Genomic DNA, 22,919 nt, shown 5'->3' with positions numbered 1-22,919 from the left:
AAATTATCCGAGCATTTGTGTTCCACGCACCGCTCCTTCAGACAGGCGCTTCATTATTTTATGCACTTTAAATGTTTTGTCCTAGCAATTACTTTAACTTGATTCACAAGGACATTTTATCCAATATTTAGTACCACAAATCACCACCAGGGGGTGCACAGAACCAATTAAAGATTTCCCGAAACGCTTTCACCCTTAAAGGCGCTCCATTCGTCTCTGTTACCGCTTTCTCCCGGAATGTTCCACAGTATGATATTATACACCTCTATCTCCATGGAAACAAGCAGACCCTCCACCAGGTGCATTTACAGGTTAGATCTGCAAAGAGGCGACCACTCTAAGAATGCTCGTTTTTCGTTGTACTTTATCTTATACCCAAAGTATGGGTCGCAAGATGATTTAAATAAATAATTTTAACATTATGACACTTAATTTATGAAATACTTCTTTAATAAAAACAGTATATTCTTGGGATTTTTTGTATAATCACATACAAAAAGATTTCACATTGCCAAATAAAAATAAAAGAGCCAGGGTTTTTCAGGAAAGTCGTTTTCAGGTGGATGTCGGCAAATGTGGCAAGGCCGGTATTACAACACTCCAGACTGAGGCTGAACTGTTTGTTTCAGGTTGTTAGCAGCTAATGCTAATGCTAGTGGCTATGCTAATAAACGTTAGCCTACTCGCAGACAGTTTTAAGGAGCCTCATTTCTAACTGTCCGGGTGTTATATCTTAGGATCAGACACAAAGTCTGTGCTCTTGAAAGCTTTGAGGGCGTGTCCGGTGCAGAGGGCTTGTCCAGTGCAGAGGGCGTGTCCGGTGCAGAGGGCGTGTCCGGTGCAGAGGGACAAAGAAGAGCAGATAGAAATGCCCACTAAAGTCTATTTACTCGCTGCTGTAGATAAGCATCAAAGCCCAGAACTTCTTTCATCAAGTATCAACCATTTTATTTCTAGTTTTATGCAGTTTTTCGTGACTATCTAACAAGAGGCAAAAGCATGTGTGACGTCAACAACAACACGTGACAACAAGCAAGTCACATGACAACAAACAAGTCACGTGTCTCGGAGTTTGAATAAGAGTCTCACTGCTCTAGCGCCTGGAGAATGGCCTTAAAGATGGCCGCCACTGCCACGGCGCCCGGGTCCGGCTCGTTCACTCTCTCTCTGCTGATGTAGCTCGCTCGCCCCGCTTTGGCCGTGAGGTCAGAGGTCGACTCCGCCCCCCGCGTAGCTCTCTGAGACAAAAAGAGACGGGAAAATACAGCAAGGTTTAGAGAATATTTTTGGCTGCAACAAACAATTATTTTAGTATTAGTCCATTTTTGGATTATTTGCCTTTTAAACAGAACATTTTTGCCATTTTGATTCAATAAAGTTGCTGACTTTGTGATAAAAACTTAATTTGTATAATCGAGATATAGACACCAAAAACTAAAATCATTTGAATAATAAACAGTCACGTTTATTCATGCGGTCCCAGAGGATTTATAGGGACAGCAGCGTCTTGATTTTCACAGAGACCTGGTTAACAGCAGAAATGCCAGACTCTATTGTAGGTTTGGACAATTTTCATCTGCTGCGGGCGGACAGAATGAGAGAATGCTTGAAGAAAGGAGGAGGCGGTCTGGCGGTGTATGTGAACACGAGCTGGTCCAAACCCGAACACTGCACAGTGAGGGAGCAGCTATGTAACAAGGATATTGAACTATTGGCTATTGGCATGAGGCCATACTATCTGCCCCGGGAGTTCTCACATGTGATTTTGATCGCAGTCTATGTGGCCCCGTCTGCCAATGCTGAAAATGCTTGTGAAGCACTGCTCTCCTGCACTTGTAGGCTGCAAACACAGCATCCACAGGCTCTCTTCCTCATCTCTGGTGACTTTAACCACGCTTCTCCCTCTTCTGTTCTACCAACATACACCCAGTATGTTACCTGCCCCACCAGAGAGAATAGAACATTGGACTTGTTTTTTGCCAACACCAAGGAGGCTTATTCCTCTTCCCCCCTCCCTCCCCTGGGCAGCTCGGACCACAACCTTGTACATCTGAGGCCTGTGTATGAACCCATCGTGCGCAGGCAGCCTGTGGTGTCCCGTGAGGTGAGGATGTGGTCTGCTGAGAGCGAGGAGGCTCTGAGGGACTGCTTCAGCACCACTGTCTGGACTGAGCTTTATGACCCACATGGGGAGGACATCAACACCATCACAGAGTGCATCACGGACTACATCAACTTCTGTTTTGAGAACATTGTTCCCTCCCGGACGGTGCGGTGTTTTCCAAACAACAAGCCATGGATTAACCGTGAACTGAAGGCTCTGCTGAAGGAGAAGAAGAGAGCCTTCAGGTCAGGGAACAAGGAGGAGCTGAGGACTGTGCAGAAGGAGCTGAGGAGGAAGAGCAGGCAGGCTGAGGCCGGCTACAAGAGGAGGATGGAGGAGCAGCTGCAGCAAAAGAACATTCAGGGAGTGTGGAGGAGCCTGAAAACCATCTCAGGCTTCAAAATCCCCCCTGCCCAGACAGAGGGGGATCTATAGTGGGTGAATGATTTAAATGCTCACTTCTTGAGGTTTGATCGGTCACCCGCCCCTCCCCCTGCACAGCTGCATGCTCCCTCTTCCACAGCTGGACAATGCCCTGCATCTGTTCCTCTTCGCTTATCTGCCCCGGACCATCAGCTCCTCACTTCGCCTGGACTCACCCATCCCCCCAGCACACCGTCCCCCTGCCAACCACTGACTGTCACAGCAGCACAGGTGAGGAGTGAGCTGAAGAGGATTAAAGTGAGGAAGGCAGCAGGACCTGACGGCATCAGCCCCAGGCTCCTTAAGTCCTGCGCAGATGAACTGTGTGGAGTTATGGAGCATGTCTTCAACATGAGCCTGAAGCTGAGGGTGGTACCACAGGTCTGGAAGACCTCCTGTCTGGTACCTGTGCCTAAGACACCGCACCCCAAAGACCTCAATAGCTTCAGGCCAGTGGCTCTCACGTCCCACCTGATGAAGACACTGGAGCGGCTAGTCCTGGACCACCTCCGCTCCACCGTGAGCTCAGCCATGGACCCGCTGCAGTTTGCATATCGGTCTGGCATCGGAGTGGAGGACGCCGTCATCTCCCTGCTGCACCGCTCTCTCTCTCACCTGGAAAAGCTTGGCAGCTCTGTGAGGATTCTGTTCTTCGATCTTTCCAGCGCCTTCAACACCATCCAGCCGCTGCTCCTGAGGGACAAGCTGGAGACGGCTGGTGTGGAGTATGACCTGGCAGAGTGGATCCTGGACTACCTCACAGACCGACCCCAGTTTGTGAGAGCCCGGAACTGTGTGTCTGACACTCGGACCTGCAGTGTGGGGGCGCCCCAGGGCACTGTCCTCGCGCCCTTTCTCTTCACCCTTTACACTGCAGACTTCAGACATGACACGGACAGCTGTGTCCTGCAGAAGTTCTCTGACGACTCTGCCATCATCGGACTCATCACGGACGACGATGACGCGGAGTACAGAGGACTGGCGCAGGACTTTGTGGACTGGTGTCAGCGGAACCACCTCCTCATCAACGCGGGGAAGACCAAGGAGATGGTGGTGGATTTCCGCAGACGCCACCCCACTGCCCCCTCGCCAGTGAACATCCAGGGACGGGACATTGAGAGAGTGGACTCATACAAGTACCTGGGTGTTCATCTGAACCACAAACTGGACTGGACTCATAACACAGACGCACTGTACAGGAAGAGCCAGAGTCGGCTCTACCTCCTGAGGAGACTCAGGTCTTTTGGAGTGACAGGGCCACTCCTGAAGACCTTCTCTGACTCTGTGGTGGCATCAGCTCCTGTATGGTGTGGCCTGCTGGAGCAGCAGCATCACAGAGAGGGAGAGGAAGAGGCTGGACAGAGTCATCAAGAAGTCCAGCTCCGTCCTGGGCTGTGCTCTGGACTCGGTGCAGGAGGTGGGGGACAGGAGGGTCCTGGCTAGATTCACATCTATGCTGGACCATGAGTGTCACCCCCTGCAGGACACTCTGTCCGCTCTGGAGAGCAGCTTCAGTGAGAGACTGATCCACCCTCGATGTGTGAAGGAAAGGTTCCGTAGGTCTTTCCTTCCTGCTGCTGTCAGACTTTATAACAAAAACTGTTAGTACTGAACACTCGCAATACTGACCTAACCTAATACTGATGTGCAATTCTGTCATATGTGCAATTGCTGTTGGAATTCATGTGCAATTCATGTGAAATTCATGTGCAATCTATGTGCTGTCGTGACACATATTCATGTGCAATTACTGTCGTGATCACATGACATGGTATTTATTTATTTATTTGTCTATGGGAGTTTTTATTTATTTATAGGAGATCTTCTACTGAAAGTGTTTTTCAGACTTCCTATAAGTGATCTGTTCTTCTGTATCTACCTCTGGATCTACCTGCGTTGCACCAATGAAATTTCCCCATGTGGGACAATAAAGGAATATCTTATCTTATCTTATTGTGATGAACTGTAACATAATCAATCTTACGGCTTAAAGTTTGGACAGATACATTTTTGAGATTTGATAATTCCACCATTATTTTTTGACACTATAAAATCACTTTTAGTCATTGGTGTTGACAGAAGACGTCGACTTTGTGCATGTTTTTGTTTCATTCTGATAAACCCAATAATTAACCATAAACCGGAAATAAAATGGTTTCAAAACCCTAAATATGACGCAGAAAATAATGATGTAACCGATATCCTTGATCTGCAGATGATCCGGGAAAACATTTGTGGATTTTCCTTTTGGAAACTTAAAAAAAATAAAAAGTTTTAATTTGCAAACCTCCACTGCGGCCCGTAGTACATCAATGTGTCCAGCAGGAGGCGCCGTGGTGAGCTTCATCAGTTCATCCGCTGCAGGGCACAACGCGTCCAGCTGAGCCGCACGCCGACGTGTTTTAAAGGTCGAGTTAAATGAAGGAGGAACAAAAATGAAATCAGTTTTAAACTCACCATCGTTCTGTCTCCGGGATCGGCTCCACCGTGTCTGAAAAACACCCCATAATATCAGCGATCGCTCGTAGAGGCACTTTTCACCAACACAAGCAGCTAGTCTAATCTAAGTGAAGATCTGCACTTTTACGGCAACGGGAACTAGCCGGGCCCGTGGTGTAAAGGGCCCGTGGTGGAAAAGGCCCGCGGTGTAAAGGGCCCCTGGTGTAAAGGGCCCGTGGTGTAAAGGGCCCGCGGTGTAAAGGGCCCGCGGTGTAAAGGGCCCCTGGTTTAAAGGGCCCGTGGTGGAAAGGGCCCGTGGTGAAAAGGGCAATACTTCCTGTATTGTACGAACCTCCTCATGGCCTGTGTCCCAGCATGCACTGCTCTGGCCCAGTCGCCCGATTGGCTCTTCTCCCGAGTCACGTGAGCCGCCGCCGCCGTCAGGAACAGGCTGTACATCTGCGTCATACACGTTTACTTTCACACAGAACGCGGTGGCACAGTGGTTCAGACCCCGCCTCACAGCCGGAGGGTCCTGGGTTTTTCACGCACTTTCCGATGTTCCAAAGTCGAGTTGCCATTGGCCGTTTAAAGCCACGGCAGAGATACTAGAACTTATGTCCAGACACCATTATTTTCAGTCCAAAAGTACATTTAAAATCTGACAAAGGTTTTACGTTAAATTTCGCGTTAACGCGTTAAAGACTTTTTGAGCTTTACTTTGTGTGATAAATACATATTATAAATCAGGCATGAAGGATATTATGAGTTCTGGTTTTAAAACATTTGCTTTTCACACATTGTTTTTAATTTTCCAGTTTAGCCAGCCAAGCAATTTTAATTTGGCGATAATTTGAAATATACTGGCAATAGCAGACAAAATAAAAGCCTTAATAAGCTAAAAACAGTAAATACTCATGACACCACGCCCCCCTCATAACACCACGCCCCCTCATAACACCACGCCCCCTCATAACACCACGCCCCCTCATGACACCACGCCCCCCTCATGACACCACGCCCCCTCATAACACCACGCCCCCCTCATAACACCACGCCCCCTCATGACACCACGCCCCCTCATGACACCACGCCCCCCTCATGACACCACGCCCCCCTCATGACACCACACCCCCTCATAACACCACGCCCCCCTCATGACACCACGCCCCCTCATAACACCACACCCCCTCATAACACCACACCCCCTCATAACACCACGCCCCCCTCATGACACCACACCCCCTCATAACACCACACCCCCTCATAACACCACGCCCCCCTCATAACACCACGCCCCCCTCATAACACCACACCCCCTCATAACACCACGCCCCCCTCATAACACCACGCCCCCCTCATAACACCACGCCCCCTCATAACACCACGCCCCCTCATGACACCACGCCCCCCTCATAACACCACGCCCCCTCATGACACCACGCCCCCCTCATAACACCACGCCCCCTCATGACACCACGCCCCCCTCATAACACCACGCCCCCTCATAACACCACACCCCCCTCATAACACCACGCCCCCTCATGACACCACGCCCCCCTCATGACACCACACCCCCCTCATAACACCACACCCCCTCATAACACCACGCCCCCCTCATAACACCACGCCCCCTCATAACACCACGCCCCCTCATGACACCACGCCCCCCTCATAACACCACGCCCCCTCATGACACCACGCCCCCCTCATAACACCACGCCCCCTCATGACACCACGCCCCCCTCATGACACCACACCCCCTCATAACACCACACCCCCTCATAACACCACGCCCCCCTCATGACACCACGCCCCCTCATAACACCACGCCCCCTCATGACACCACGCCCCCCTCATAACACCACGCCCCCTCATGACACCACGCCCCCCTCATAACACCACACCCCCTCATAACACCACGCCCCCCTCATAACACCACGCCCCCTCATAACACCACACCCCCTCATAACACCACGCCCCCTCATAACACCACGCCCCCTCATAACACCACACCCCCTCATAACACCACACCCCCTCATAACACCACACCCCCTCATAACACCACACCCCCTCATAACACCACGCCCCCCTCATAACACCACGCCCCCCTCATAACACCACACCCCCTCATAACACCACGCCCCCTCATAACACCACGCCCCCTCATAACACCACACCCCCTCATAACACCACACCCCCTCATAACACCACACCCCCTCATAACACCACGCCCCCTCATAACACCACGCCCCCTCATAACACCACGCCCCCCTCATAACACCACACCCCCTCATAACATGCCACCTCATAAAGCCACACCCCCTCATAACACCACGCCCCCTCATAACACCACACCCCCTCATAACACCACACCCCCTCATAACACCACACCCCCTCATAACACCACACCCCCTCATAACACCACGCCCCCCTCATAACACCACGCCCCCTCATGACACCACGCCCCCCTCATAACACCACGCCCCCTCATGACACCACGCCCCCCTCATGACACCACACCCCCTCATAACACCACACCCCCTCATAACACCACGCCCCCCTCATGACACCACGCCCCCTCATAACACCACGCCCCCTCATGACACCACGCCCCCCTCATGACACCACACCCCCTCATAACACCACACCCCCTCATAACACCACGCCCCCCTCATGACACCACGCCCCCTCATAACACCACGCCCCCTCATGACACCACGCCCCCCTCATGACACCACACCCCCTCATAACACCACACCCCCTCATAACACCACGCCCCCCTCATGACACCACGCCCCCTCATAACACCACGCCCCCTCATGACACCACGCCCCCTTCATAACACCACGCCCCCTCATGACACCACACCCCCTCATAACATGCCACCTCATAAAGCCACACCCCCTCATAACACCACGCCCCCTCATAACACCACACCCCCTCATAACATGCCACCTCATAAAGCCACACCCCCTCATAACACCACGCCCCCTCATGACACCACGCCCCCTTCATAACACCACGCCCCCTCATGACACCACACCCCCTCATAACATGCCACCTCATAAAGCCACACCCCTTCATAACACCACGCCCCCTCATAACACCACACTCTACTGCTACTGAATAGTTTGCAATCATTTTTCACGAATCAAAAATATTATATGAAAATTTGTCAAAAGTTTTACCTGTCAAAGCTGAGTAACAGAGCAGGTGATTATAAATTAATTTAAGAACAGTCATGTGACTCACCGCTCCTGAAGACCCGCCCATTTTCTCCTGGATCAGAGCGGCCACGATCTGCAGCAGGCGCCCAGGGCAACCAGGGGTCACATGACCACAGTGCCACTCCTGAATGGCTGAAAAGACACAATGAAGACCTTTGGTGCGTGACATTTTTACGAGTCGCAGGTCTTTTTTTGAGGTTTTTTAAAAACCTAAAAAACGGCCAAAACTGTATTAAATTAATTTATACTATAGGAAATATTTTTTTTTCTTCTAAGAATAGTTTAAAAAGCCTTAAAAATGCAATAATATAGGAGACCCAGGAACTTTTAAATTAAATGTAAATTTGAAATACAATTGGGCAATATTAACAAAAATATACATTTTCATATTTACACTTTACTGGTTCACCACAAAATGAACCAGAAAAGTGCAGAAATATCACTTTCTACTCCTATTTGAGAAATTGCACCAGACTTTTTCTGTTCATTTTACGTTTTAATCGGCTCCTTTTGCCGTAGTTTGTAACTATAGACACGGGATTCTGATTTTGCATATCCACCTCGAGCCGCCTGAGCGTGAGTGTTGCCGCAGTCGCCGTCTCCCGAGGCTCGGTCCAAGCGGTTCAGCTCGTCCTGGATCCGAAGAAGAGCGCTGCAGACCTGGCCCAGGACTTTACCCAGGACTGGACTCAGCGGCCCTGGGGACGAGGACCAGAAGAGACTTTTCACGTGCCAGGGACAGAGGAGGAGTTTTGGGCTGTAACTTACGGCGGAACTGATCTACAGCATTTTTCAGGCTATAAGTCGCACCACCCAATAAATGCATAATAGAGAAGAAAAAACATATATAAGTCGCACTGGAGTATAAAGTCGCATTTTTTGGGGAAATTTATTTGAGAAAATCCAAGATCAAGAACAGACATTTCATCTGTAAATGCAGTTTAAAATAATAAGTGAATAGGTGTACGTATGCTAACGCTAACACCTTCAGCTACATGACGTATGCTAACGCTAACACCTTCAGCTACATGACGTATGCTAACGCTAACACCTTCAGCTACATGAGGCACAGACAGAACTGTGGTAAGTGTCTGGTATGTTAACGTAACATATGAACAGTTATTCAGATAACTATAGCATAAAGAACATGCTAACAAGTTTAGCAAAGCATCAGTTTTACCCCAAATCACTCAATCCATTGAATTCTTCTTCCTCTGTGTCACTTCTAAACAACTCCACAAACTCCAGAGGAAGAGGAAGTGCAGATTCTTCTTCTGCGTCGCTCAGAGCCTAGAGCGCCCTCTTGTGGTTGTCAGTGTGAAAATAACGAATGATATCACATATAAGTCGCTCTGGAGTATAAGTTGCACCTCGGACAAAACGATGAAAAAAGGTGCAACTCCAGCATATACGGTATTTTCCATCTTCTCAGCACAGTGACGTCCAAAAACGACAGGGTTTGTACGACTTTTCAAAGATAAAATTCGAGCACGTTCAAGAAGAGTTGCAAGTTCATTCCAGCTCTTTATACTTGCACTTACGGGACAGTAATAAACGACGGTATATTTCAACTGTAGTTTATGAAATTAACTAAATAATGTAAAATTGTCTCTCCCAATATGCAATTAGAAGTATTTTTTTGTCTTGGTCAATTTCAAGCATTTGAAAAAGTGGCATAATTGGAGTCCGCTCCTGACATTCCAGTGACAACATGTGTCAAACGGCAGAATGAAGACTTTTAAACCCTGAAACGACCTCCGGATGACAGTCGAAACGTCTGCATTGCAAACGTTCTCTACCGTGGGCCACACCTGCATGAATGTGAGATGCATTTGGTCCACTAAACGTAGAATAGGTTTAGAGGACAAAGAGAAATTGTGATTGATTGACAAAACGGACATTGCGAAGAAAGTGAAATGTCCCGTCAAAGCATCGACTCAGAGCCCCCGACGTTTTCATAAGAGAGTTCAATTGTTTCCTGCCAAAAAGTTTACAGTAAAAGCAGCAGCGAAACATTCAAGTGTTGACACCTGATAATGATGTGTGTTATTGATGGTAAACCCGGAATACAGAGCGTTAAGTTCATCCCTGCGAGTATCAGCAATGTGAGTTTGTGAGAGCTAGTAGAGATTAATACCAACTTTCACGGCAGAACAACAATGAAAAACACATGGTTTAAGCAGTAAACGTTTGGTAAACCTTCCGAGTTTGCCTCGTCTTGTGGTCTGGACAACGGAAAAGAAGGAGCGTCCATGGCAAAGTCCCGCCCGCTCACAGGTGCAGTGCTGAGGTTAGGCCAGGCGGGGGCGCTGGTTTTCGCATCTGTGGAGCGACACAACAACTCAAATACAGAATCCAATATGGCGGCCCAAATCACATGCGAGGTACATTTCCTGTCTCGCAACGGAGAGATGAACAGGTGAGCAAACATTTACATTGTTTTCCTTCGTCTCCTAACGACTACAAAAACTTAGTGTTTTTGTAGGCTTAGGGCTTAGGGCTTAGGGCTTAGGGCTTAGGGCTTAGGGCTTAGGGCTTAGGGCTTAGGGGTTAGGGGTTAGGGGTTTGGGGTTTGGGGTTTGGGGTTTGGGGTTAGGGGTTAGGGGTTAGGGGTTTGGGGTTAGGGGTTAGGGGTTAGGGGTTAGGGGTTAGGGGTTTGGGGTTAGGGGTTAGGGGTTTGGGGTTAGGGGTTAGGGGTTAGGGGTTAGGGGTTTGGGGTTAGGGGTTAGGGGTTAGGGTTAGGGGTTAGGGGTTAGGGTTAGGGTTAGGGTTAGGGTTAGGGTTAGGGAATAGGATTATTTATGTTATGGTCAAGCACTATCTTTGAGCGGACTATACCACGTGTGAAGTGGAACAAACTGTAATGCAATTAAAAAAAAAGCTTTTTAGAGACAAAAGTGTTGCCTGAGCTGTATCAGTGGGAGCGGTCTCAGTCGCCGCCATGTTGGATTCAGATTCAGACACTTTTGCCCCGATTCCATATATTAACTACTTGAAACTGTTTATTGTCTGTTATAAATGTTTTGTAACAAATAATGTTGACAATAAAAAAGAAAAACTAGTGGAATTCTGACTTCCGTGAGTTAGGAGTGTATGATCTAGTGCCGACCATATTGAGAGACACACGAGAGCTTTCGATAAAACGCAAACCAGCCGTCTTTGGGAAGCTGTAGATGGTTGTTTTTTTGCCCTAAACAAATTGTACATTTTCAGAAAAAAATCTCAAAGTCTAAATAAACACCGCGGGGAAATCCACCGGGACACAGCGTTTGGGAAGAGAAGAAGCAACTCACCAAAGAGTCTGAGCACGTCCACGTTTGCTTTCATGAAGGTCAAAGAGACTCCGGCCATTTCGAGCGAGGTCATGAACGAGCCGGACATGGCGCGCGCCACGGCCACGCCCCGGCTCTCTGTCCAAACAAGCACAAACGGGAGAAAACTGAGAACGATGAAGTGGCGTTGGGATTATTGCTGTCAAGGGGATCGAAAATCAGATGCGTAAAGATGATAGAAGGATAGACACCGGGACGGCCTCGATACAGAGGGTCCGGGTCACATAAAGGGAAAAAACAAAAAAGGTGTAATCTGTGCAAAAATGACAAAGGGCTCACCCAACGACAAAATGGTTGCTCTGGTGACGACTGCCAGCTCCAGACAGGACAGAGCGCCCAGATTATTCACACACACGACCAGCGAGTCTCCTGTGAAGCAAACGCAACAGGTTTACGTCGCTTAGAGAGACAACGGGCCGGTTCAAGTGTTTTAGAACGGTCAGGTGGAAAAAGAACTGAACCAGAACTAAACCGGGGCTAAACAAGAACTAAAAAAGGGTCTATATATGGACTAGAAACCAGAAATAAGACTAAATAAGGATTGAACGACGACTACTCCAAGACTAAGGGTGCGTTCTGAACTGACCCAGGACTAAAACTAGAACTGGACCAGGATTAAAATAGAACTGGACCAGGACTAAAACAGAACTAGACCAGGACTAAAACAGAACTAGACCAGGACTAAAACAGAACTGGACCAGGACTAAAACAGAACTGGACCAGGACTTAAACAGAACTGGACCAGGACTAAAACAGAACTGGACCAGGACTTAAACAGAACTGGACCAGGACTTAAACAGAACTGGACCAGGACAAAACAGAACTGGACCAGGACTAAACTAGAACTGAACCAGGACTAAAACAGAACTGGACCAGGACTAAAACAGAACTGGACCAGGACTTAAACAGAACTGGACCAGGACTAAAACAGAACTAGACCAGGACTAAAACAGAACTGGACCAGGACTTAAACAGAACTGGACCAGGACTTAAACAGAACTGGACCAGGACTTAAACAGAACTGGACCAGGACTAAACTAGAACTGAACCAGGACTTAAACAGAACTGGACCAGGACTTAAACAGAACTGGACCAGGACTAAACTAGAACTGAACCAGGACTAAAACAGAACTGGACCAGGACTTAAACAGAACTGGACCAGGACTAAAACAGAACTAGACCAGGACTAAAACAGAACTGGACCAGGACTTAAACAGAACTGGACCAGGACTTAAACAGAACTGGACCAGGACTTAAACAGAACTGGACCAGGACTAAAACAGAACTAGACCAGGACTAAAACAGAACTGGACCAGGACTTAAACAGAACTGGACCAGGACTAAAACAGAACTGGACCAGGACTAAAACAGAACTGGACCAGGACTAAACTAGAACTAGACCAGGACTAAAACAGAACTGGACCAGGACTTAAACAGAACTGGACCAGGACTTAAACAGAACTGGACCAGGACTTAAACAGAACTGGACCAGGACTAAAACAGAACTGGACCAGGACTTAAACAGAACTGGACCAGGACTAAAACAGAACTGGACCAGGACTAAAACAGAACTGGACCAGGACTTAAACAGAACTGGACCAGGACTAAAACAGAACTAGACCAGGACTAAAACAGAACTGGACCAGGACTAAAACAGAACTGGACCAGGACTTAAACAGAACTGGACCAGGACTTAAACAGAACTGGACCAGGACTAAAACAGAACTAGACCAGGACTAAAACAGAACTGGACCAGGACTTAAACAGAACTGGACCAGGACTTAAACAGAACTGGACCAGGACTTAAACAGAACTGGACCAGGACTAAAACAGAACTGGACCAGGACTAAAACAGAACTGAACCAGGACTAAAACAGAACTGAACCAGGACTAAAACAGAACTGGACCAGGACTAAAACAGAACTTGACCATGACTAAAACAGAACTGAACCAGGACTAAAACAGAACTGGACCAGGACTAAAACAGAACTGGACCAGGACTAAAACAGAACTGGACCAGGACTAAAACTAGAACTGGACCAGGACTAAAACAGAACTGGACCAGGACTAAAACAGAACTGGAACAGGACTAAAACAGAACTGAACCAGGACTAAAACAGAATTGGACCAGGACTAAAACAGAACTGGACCAGGACTTAAACAGAACTGGACCAGGACTAAAACAGAACTGGACCAGGACTAAAACAGAACTGGAACAGGACTAAAACAGAACTGAACCAGGACTAAAACAGAATTGGACCAGGACTAAAACAGAACTTGACCATGACTAAAACAGAACTGAACCAGGACTAAAACAGAACTGGACCAGGACTTAAACAGAACTGAACCAGGACTAAAACAGAACTGGACCAGGACTAAAACAGAACTGGACCAGGACTAAAACAGAACTGGACCAGGACTAAAACTAGAACTGGACCAGGACTAAAACAGAACTGGACCAGGACTAAAACAGAACTGGAACAGGACTAAAACAGAACTGGACCAGGACTAAAACTAGAACTGGACCAGGACTAAAACAGAACTGGACCAGGACTAAAACAGAATTGGACCAGGACTAAAACAGAACTGGACCAGGACTTAAACAGAACTGGACCAGGACTAAAACAGAACTGGACCAGGACTAAAACAGAACTGGACCAGGACTTAAACAGAACTGGACCAGGACTAAAACAGAACTGGACCAGGACTAAAACAGAACTGGACCAGGAACTGGACCAGGACTAAAACAGAACTGGACCAGGACTAAAACAGAACTGGACCAGGACTAAAACAGAACTGGACCAGGACTAAAACAGAACTGGACCAGGACTAAAACAGAACTGGACCAGGGGGAGGTCTCAGGACTTTTAGAGTACCTGGTTTGAGCGGCAGGTGTGATTGGTTGTCAGGGTTGGTCATGTGATCGATCATCGTCTTCACCACTTCATCTGCACTGCTGATCTTTGGGAAATAAAATAAAAAAATCATTATAAATGCCAAATTATATTGATTTATAAAACAGGTCAGTCTCACCTTTGACCTTTTAATGCCGGGTTCACCGTGGATACCTGAAAGACACGGACTTTATTTTCATGCTTTTGGTTTAAAGGCGCACTATGTCACTTTTATTGTGGAGGGTTTGTCGTTTCATCGTCTCCATAGCGATGCTACCGCTTGCCTGAAATGTTCCACAGACTGCCATTAAAGCCATTTATCTCGCATTAGCATCAATGTAGCGCTGATGACGAATGAAAAAAGTGGGTTTCATCAGCGCCAGGCTCTGATTGGCTGTGGTCAAGTGGATTGTAAGCGTCGATCGTAGAACTCCAACACGTTCCTGCACTGGAATAAGTTTATGGGTGCTTGAAGTACAAAACCTAATCGAGTGTGGAGTAACTGGAAGATACAACATTTATGAACCATAACAGTGATTAAAAATAAATAAATACAATTATGTGTACGAGAACCACTGAACAAATGTAAATGTGTTGCTTTACAGTAAAACCCGGCTGTTCCTCCTCCTTTATTTTCCTCCTTTAATTATTATTGCAATATATGTTTTAAAAAAAATATTATTATGAATATTATTATTGATTATAATTGATTATTACAGATTAATTAAACACTTTCCAGCCTATTTGTTTCTTTTTTCTTTTGCATTTGGTGGTTGATTGTCTGGTATTGGTCGTTTACATGTGTTAATGCACGAGTAAAATGGAAAAAACACAATAAATTACAAATTATATATATATGTTTTTAAAAAGTAAAAACATATACATATAAAAAGTGCTTTACATGAGTATAATTCATCTTGTTTTGAGTATATTTTGGATACCTTAAAGTAAGCTCGCCAAGTTTTTCATGGATTGGAAAGATGAGATTCGATTATTATTATTATCAGAAAAAAAACACAAAATAAACTTTTGTCGACATTTGCCCAACTCTAACTCATCGATTGATTGATTTGAAGTGTTGAATAAGGCTTCGGTCTTACCCAGGCCGAGCTCCATTTGCCCCGGCGGCAGCTCAAACGTGGGCCCACATCCGGGCACGCTGCAGGGGGACAAGCTCACGCCCAGAGTCCCTGAAACCAAGCGCACAACCGTTACATCACTGCTCTGCAGAAAGGGGCGTGTCAGGCAGCGAGAACGTCACGCGGCGGAGGCTTCGTGGATTCGGGCTCTTGTTTACAGTCTGGTCGCTAGGTAACATCAGTGGAATCACCTCTACCTGTGTCATATGTGCGCTCATGTCCGACCAGGAAGTGCAATTATAAACTTGACACAAACGGTCAAACTGGGGGCAAACGGGTCAAATGTGGAGTCAAATCTGAAATAGAATTGTGTTCACTCTGACCTGTCGCAGCAAATGAAACTCGTCTTATCCTGCTTACTTTTCCTTTTATCGGGTTCACAAACGTATCTAAAAGTCCATCGGCCTTTGTGACTGAAAAATGACACAGACTTTTGACCTGAAAATAGGAAAAATCGAGTTTGTGTCGACTGAGATGAGATAAAACATAATTAAGTCACAGAGATATGGATGGGGCTGTGTGTGATTTAGTCTTAGTAATCCTTTTATTCCGGTGATAGATTTAGACGGGACAACGGTAAAAACGAGAAGGTTTGGAGGAAGTCAGTGGTACATCTGTATTATTTGGGGGGTTTATAGGTAAAAAAGGCAGATTAAAGTCATGACTTACTCCTGTCCTCCAGCTCGGCGTTAAACTACACGCCCTTTATCACGCCGTGACGTCATGTGACCCAAACGGAATGAATGAATGAAATAAAACAGACCGATTTCCTTCAGCGCCTCGGTCACTGTAGAGACTATTTGGTCCAACGACTTTCCCTCTTCGGCCAAAGCTCCGGCCAGCTACAGGGAAACAGAAGGTTCGGTAAATTTGTACGTGTAGCGTTACTTTAAAATATCAGCACAAAGTAGATGTACAAAGTGGTGACGCATAAAATGACTCAAGTACGTGTGAAATGTATTTGGAGAAATGACTAAAGAGTTTGGACATGAAAAGCGTTTGAATCAGTTTGGATTTTTGAGTTAATGTCATCGGACAAACGGACAAACCTTTTTAATTTTCTTTTAAACAGACAAGTTATGTGTTTACTCAGACATTAAAGGAGAAATAATATGTATTTGTGTTGAACGGAGCGCAACGAAAAGACACGAGGATGTTTTTACGTGTGCTTTTATTTACAGAGACAGTCAAACCAAAAGAAGAAACAGGTGTGGATTATATCTGCTTCTAAATGCCACAGGTCCAAACTCGGTCTGAACACGGTCCGGACTGTTCCCAGAATGCTTTGCACACATGTTGGGACTTCCGGTTCCGGAGTACCGTAAACGTGCTTCTAGACGTGCATCGTGCAATTGTGTCCTGAGTCTTCTTTATACACCGTGTACCACACAAAGGTCAGTAAGCATGACCAGAACTAATCCATATATTAAGCCCACGGACGGTTTGTGAGGCCATTAAAGGCTTTTAAATGCGCCTTATAGAGCAGAAAGTACGGCAGCACCAATACCTTATGAATGAAGAGCGTCCCGCAGAGCCCTCTCCGTCCCGCTTTACTCGGGCTCTCGAAGGCGCAGTCCTCGGCCACGACCACCATCTGGACCCGGACCCCCAGGACCAGAGCCTGCTCCAGCGCCAGCCCAAAGTTCAGCCTGTCCCCGGTGTAGTTCTTCACGACGAGGAGCACCCCCGAGGAGCCTGAGGGGGCATCGGGGTCGTGTGTGGACATGCAGAACCGCAGTACGTGTTCACGTGCCGCTCGCAAAGACGTACACCGTGTTTTTTGTGAACGCTCGGAGAAGACAAGCTCGTGAACAAAGGTGAACGAAAACCAGCGTGGGTGGAGCTAAACACAACTCCAGATGTGAGAAGGGTCAAACGCCCCCAAAAGGTCAAACTGTCCTTTTCTTGGCGACACCTGCTCGTCTCCATGGAGATGTTATTCCTCTGTCTGTTTGACATTTAATGAACTACAGCAGGTTCTAACACTCTAAGAATGAGTGGAAATGTGCGTTCTTGTTGGAGGCGCGGCCTTCTCTGTGGGGAACATTCACAGTAATAACTAGGGGAGGAAAATGTATCACATTTTGGGTTTGAAATGACAGAAAGTAGAGTTTACAAACTCTCACGCTAAATCTGAATATTGTAGTTCATCATTTATAGGCACAAAATACTACAAAAAGAGCGAAAATTGTGATGTAGCAAACTTTCAAATAAGCGTTTAAGATGATATTTCTGCATTTTCGAGATGAATTTGAACGAAATTTCACATTTGTCTGATAATTAAATAATTGATATGATTAAAGACATGTTTTAACACATTTCTGTTGGATTGACTGATTGACCCTCAAAGGACCCCACAGTGACCCTCACAGTCTGGTGCTGGTATTGAAGTCTATGAAGGTTCGCATGCAACTTACGCCTTTTTATGAGCGTTTAAACAGTAATTTAACTAAATAAACGTGTCATCGGGTGTAATTATTTGCCAAATCATAACTATTGTATGATTTAAATGGACTTTGGCCCTTGTTTACAATCTGGTTGCTAAGTAACAATTGTGGAATTACCTCTGTCATATTTGTTGTCCATAAATAACATCAACTTTGCCAAATTGGAGAAAAACTAAATGTTGTGGTAAAATCTTTTTTTTTTTTATAATTTCACCTTTGTTTTACTGAAAAGTGCAGTCTAATGTGTCATATAGACTTTAAGAGATGATTTACCTGGTTATTAGCACGCATGCTAATTTTGGCACTGACGGCTAAAGTTCATAATCGACACTTAAACACTTCTACACGTGGTCATGTTTTCTAACTCTGCTCTGGTGTTACTCGTGTAACTGACAAACTGACAAACACTCACACTGGTCAGTCTTCAAAACAGCCCTGGTTTTTCAGAGTTTGGATGCTAACGCTAACGCTCCCAGTGAAAAGGCCATAGAGCTAACGTATGGAAATGCAGCAGGCTTTAGATCACACGCAGAAGGGTCGTATGTCTGCTTCAGCTGCAGAGTTTATACCTGCGTCGTGTAGACAGAGGATGGCAGCCAAGATGGACGCCGGCGGAGGAGAAGCGAACACGCCTCCAGCCACAGCGGCAGACAGCATGCCCACGCCCACAAAACCTAAACACGACACAATGATGATGACTCATTATGATCGTTATTATACTCAGAGTATTGCATCAATGCATGAATTCAGGGAAGGTACAAACTGAACCAACATGTTTACAAATGTTTAGCCTTTAGCTTTCAGACAAAAAATCTCACTTTGATAAACGCATATGTTTCCTCCAGTGACATAAAGGGCATTATGACAGCTTTTTATGATTTGGTCATTTTGACTTTATTTGGTTTAATATACCTGTTGTCCATATTACTTGAGCAAGACACTGGTAATTCCCACAGAGAAGGAACTATTCATTAATTTACTTTATTTATTTATAGAGGGAAAACCCAATGAGAAAAGTTCTATTTTTCACCTGTTAAAACACAACATAAAATAAACAACAAACACAGGATATGAAAACACTAATAAAACAATCATTAAAATTAAAAACACATTTAAACCTACAATATGAGATAAAATGATGTAAAACAAGTGCATTGTGGGTAGTCCTTGACCAGTGCTTTAAAATCATTAAAAAGCATGATGATTAAAAAGATTATGATTAACATGATTTCATTTAAAAAGTCTGTATTTTGTTCCCCAAGGCGGGAGCAAAGTTGTAGAAAGCCTTTTTTCCTGTCTCTGAGTCGACACGATGGGATTGTAAATGTCCTGAGACCTCAAACAGTGAAAACTTGAACTGATGTGCAATAAACTTAATAATCAGTCAAAATGCCAAAAAGAGCCTTAAACACAAACACAACGCAGTGTTCTCTTCACATTCTACCGTACCTCCATGTGCAGGCTCGTGCCCGGACCCGCCCCCAGACAGAACCCCCACTTTCCCCCAGAACCGTACCTCCATGTGCAGGCTCGTGCCCGGACCCGCCCCCAGACAGAACCCCCACTTTCCCCCAGAACCGTACCTCCATGTGCAGGCTCGTGCCCGGACCCGCCCCCAGACAGAACCCCCACTTTCCCCCAGAACCGTACCTCCATGTGCAGGCTCGTGCCCGGACCCGCCCCCAGACAGAACCCCCACTTTCCCCCAGAACCGTACCTCCATGTGCAGGCTCGTGCCCGGACCCGCCCCCAGACAGAACCCCCACTTTCCCCCAGAACCGTACCTCCATGTGCAGGCTCGTGCCCGGACCCGCCCCCAGACAGAACCCCCACTTTCCCCCAGAACCGTACCTCCATGTGCAGGCTCGTGCCCGGACCCGCCCCCAGACAGAACCCCCACTTTCCCCCAGAACCGTACCTCCATGTGCAGGCTCGTGCCCGGACCCGCCCCCAGACAGAACCCCCACTTTCCCCCAGAACCGTACCTCCATGTGCAGGCTCGTGCCCGGACCCGCCCCCAGACAGAACCCCCACTTTCCCCCAGAACCGTACCTCCATGTGCAGGCTCGTGCCCGGACCCGCCCCCAGACAGAACCCCCACTTTCCCCCAGAACCGTACCTCCATGTGCAGGCTCGTGCCCGGACCCGCCCCCAGACAGAACCCCCACTTTCCCCCAGAACCGTACCTCCATGTGCAGGCTCGTGCCCGGACCCGCCCCCAGACAGAACCCCCACTTTCCCCCAGAACCGTACCTCCATGTGCAGGCTCGTGCCCGGACCCGCCCCCAGACAGAACCCCCACTTTCCCCCAGAACCGTACCTCCATGTGCAGGCTCGTGCCCGGACCCGCCCCCAGACAGAACCCCCACTTTCCCCCAGAACCGTACCTCCATGTGCAGGCTCGTGCCCGGACCCGCCCCCAGACAGAACCCCCACTTTCCCGCGCAGGCTGTGGACGTCCGAACGCACCACGACCCTGTGGCCCCGGAGCAGGCGGAGACCCGGGCTGGACAGGACCAAAGCGAGCAGCGCCTGGTCCACGCAGGAGTCTGGGGAGTTCAGCAGCTTCTTCTGGGGCTGGAAATATAACCACATCACAGTTTTGTCATAAACACAATAAACATGTCTCTACTGTTCATAAAGCATGTGACCACGCCCACGCTCTCGCTGCATCACAGGGAAAGCCTCTGGCAAACCCTTAAATTCTACTCCCTCTAAACAAATGAAATTATTAAAGATTCAATCATCTTAATGACAAAACATATATTTATGATGCGTTTAATCAGCTCTTTACTGACGCTGGAAATATCTTTGATGCTGCTGATGTTTCTCCAGAGAACATGATGATACTTTCCCTTAAGTCATTCACACAGTATGAAGTATTACATACACAGTATGAAGTATTACATACACAGTATGAAGTATTACATACACAGTATGAAGGAAGTATTACATACACAGTATGAAGTATTACATACACAGTATGAAGTATTAAATATGTTGCTCTCATAGATCCACTAAAGTCCACTGGAGCTGACTCTCTGAACATAAGTTACTTTTGTTTTCAGCCTCATTAAGAGTAAATTGTTTAACTTGTGTTTTTAAATCTCACAATTCAAACTGAATTGAAATATTAAATGTTAAATATCTCTGTCTGGATTTAGATCAGGGCATAGTACTACTGCATAGTACTACTACATAGTACTACTACATAGTACTATTACATAGTACTACTACATAGTACTACTACATAGTACTACTACATAGTACTACTACATAGTACTACTGCATAGTACTACTACATAGTACTACTACATAGTACTACTGCATAGTACTACTACATAGTACTACTACATAGTACTACTGCATAGTACTACTGCATAGTACTACTACATAGTACTATTACATAGTACTACTGCATAGTACTACTACATAGTACTATTACATAGTACTACTACATAGTACTACTGCATAGTACTACTACATAGTACTACTACATAGTACTACTACATAGTACTACTACATAGTACTACTGCATAGTACTACTGCATAGTACTACTGCATAGTACTACTGCATAGTACTACTGCATAGTACTATTACATAGTACTATTACATAGTACTATGTAATAGTACTACTACATAGTACTACTACATAGTACTACTGCATAGTACTACTGCATAGTACTACTGCATAGTACTACTGCATAGTACTATTACATAGTACTATTACATAGTACTACTACATAGTACTATTACATAGTACTACTGCATAGTACTATTACATAGTACTATTACATAGTACTACTACATAGTACTATTACATAGTACTACTGCATAGTACTACTACATAGTACTATTACATAGTACTACTGCATAGTACTACTACATAGTACTATTACATAGTACTACTACAGCTGCGTCCAGAGTTATACATGATTTGCTGTTGTGTTGGACAATCATGAAGAATGTGCTGCTGTTTTTATTGATCTGTCAAAAGTTATTTACAACTGACATAAACTCATTTGGACATAATCTAAAACACAGTCTGTGTGCTAGAGCGCCCCCTGCTGCACAAGTGATTCAAATATTCAAAGTCGCTCTGGAGACCCAAAAAATGTATCTATTCTTATGCTGGATGGTAATATGAACAAGTACTCTATTACAAATACTTGGTCATCGATGATAAACTCTCCTTTAACAAACACAAGAGCTGACACATAGTCTTAAAACCAGATTGTCCTTCTTCTTTAGAAATAAAACATGTTTTCCTTTTTAATTGTTGATCCAGGCGACATTTCTCTCACTTCTAGATTATGGTGAGATTATATTATGCAAACACTGGTCAACACCGTGTTTTAGCTGTAGAAATAAATAACATGAATTATATTTGACACGTTCTTCAGGATAAAGGAGAATGAAACGTTTTGCAGTTAGTTTCACGGTGCGATCACTTTTACGAGACATTTACGAGGACATTTTAGCACAAAATATCATATGATTATTATGGAGGTTTTTGGTTTGAACAAAGCTTATTATAGCGACCTCTTCTGGCTCCTGCAGAAAAGAGACACACTGCACCTTTAATCCGTGCTTATCTTTCCTTTTGGACTCTGACCCTCTCCTGGTCAAACTGACGCACAAGCAACTGCACAAAGTCAAAACACACGCAACAAATACCTGACTTTTCACGTTCAAACCCTTTCCAAACCTTTAGAACGTGCTAAACACGTGCGCTCGTGATGCGTGAACAGACCGATGACGTTTAACGCACTTTAGCGCACGCATTTTTCACGCAGATCACGTCCACGTCACGTGTCCCGGCAGCGCTTAAGCCACGCGCGTGACCAGATGTAACAGATGTTATACGGACTGTGCCACGTGACCCCGCGCGTGACAGAGCAGAAGGGTCA

General features: G+C 46.2%; 1 protein-coding gene across 2 annotated transcripts; it reads right to left on the bottom strand.

Moving 5' to 3' along the window:
• Nucleotides 1–549: 549 nt before the first annotated feature.
• On the bottom strand, nucleotides 550–20,585 carry tkfc (triokinase/FMN cyclase). 2 transcript variants are annotated; one of them, XM_072458821.1, is made up of 16 exons: nucleotides 20,396–20,585; nucleotides 18,578–18,682; nucleotides 17,069–17,256; nucleotides 16,325–16,403; nucleotides 15,523–15,612; nucleotides 14,562–14,596; nucleotides 14,405–14,489; nucleotides 11,808–11,897; nucleotides 11,490–11,606; nucleotides 10,396–10,518; nucleotides 8,757–8,894; nucleotides 8,222–8,328; nucleotides 5,319–5,425; nucleotides 4,985–5,018; nucleotides 4,815–4,907; nucleotides 550–1,238 (listed from the first exon to the last, which is right to left on the bottom strand). In XM_072458821.1, exons 2-16 carry the CDS (start codon nucleotides 18,663–18,665, stop codon nucleotides 1,086–1,088), a joined length of 1,527 nt encoding a protein of 508 aa, XP_072314922.1. In that variant the 5' UTR covers nucleotides 18,666–18,682; nucleotides 20,396–20,585; the 3' UTR covers nucleotides 550–1,085. The 2 variants fall into 2 exon arrangements, with proteins under 2 accessions (XP_072314922.1, XP_072314921.1); XM_072458820.1 differs by lacking the exon at nucleotides 20,396–20,585 and adding an exon at nucleotides 19,458–19,506 and having other exon boundaries at nucleotides 551–1,238.
• Nucleotides 20,586–22,919: the final 2,334 nt, after the last annotated feature.

Source organism: Eucyclogobius newberryi, unplaced genomic scaffold (assembly GCF_026437365.1).
Source record: "Eucyclogobius newberryi isolate DKJ021-1_F unplaced genomic scaffold, fEucNew1.0.hap1 SCAF_22, whole genome shotgun sequence".
NCBI classification, from domain to species: domain Eukaryota; kingdom Metazoa; phylum Chordata; class Actinopteri; order Gobiiformes; family Gobiidae; genus Eucyclogobius; species Eucyclogobius newberryi.
Note: the sequence above shows the minus strand (reverse complement) of the source record. Positions and strands in the feature narration are given on the sequence as shown.

Excerpts from the sequence above, each read along its gene's own strand:
- tkfc (XM_072458821.1), bottom strand. The coding sequence starts at position 18,665 with ATGCTGTCTGCCGCTGTGGCTGGAGGCGTGTTCGCTTCTCCTCCGCCG. Across the intron at positions 17,257-18,577 it reads CCTCTGTCTACACGACGCAG|GCTCCTCGGGGGTGCTCCTC; the intron begins GTATAAACTCTG and ends ATGCCCCCTCAG. Across the intron at positions 4,908-4,984 it reads ATCCCGGAGACAGAACGATG|CTGGACGCGTTGTGCCCTGC; the intron begins GTGAGTTTAAAA and ends CGTGCGGCTCAG.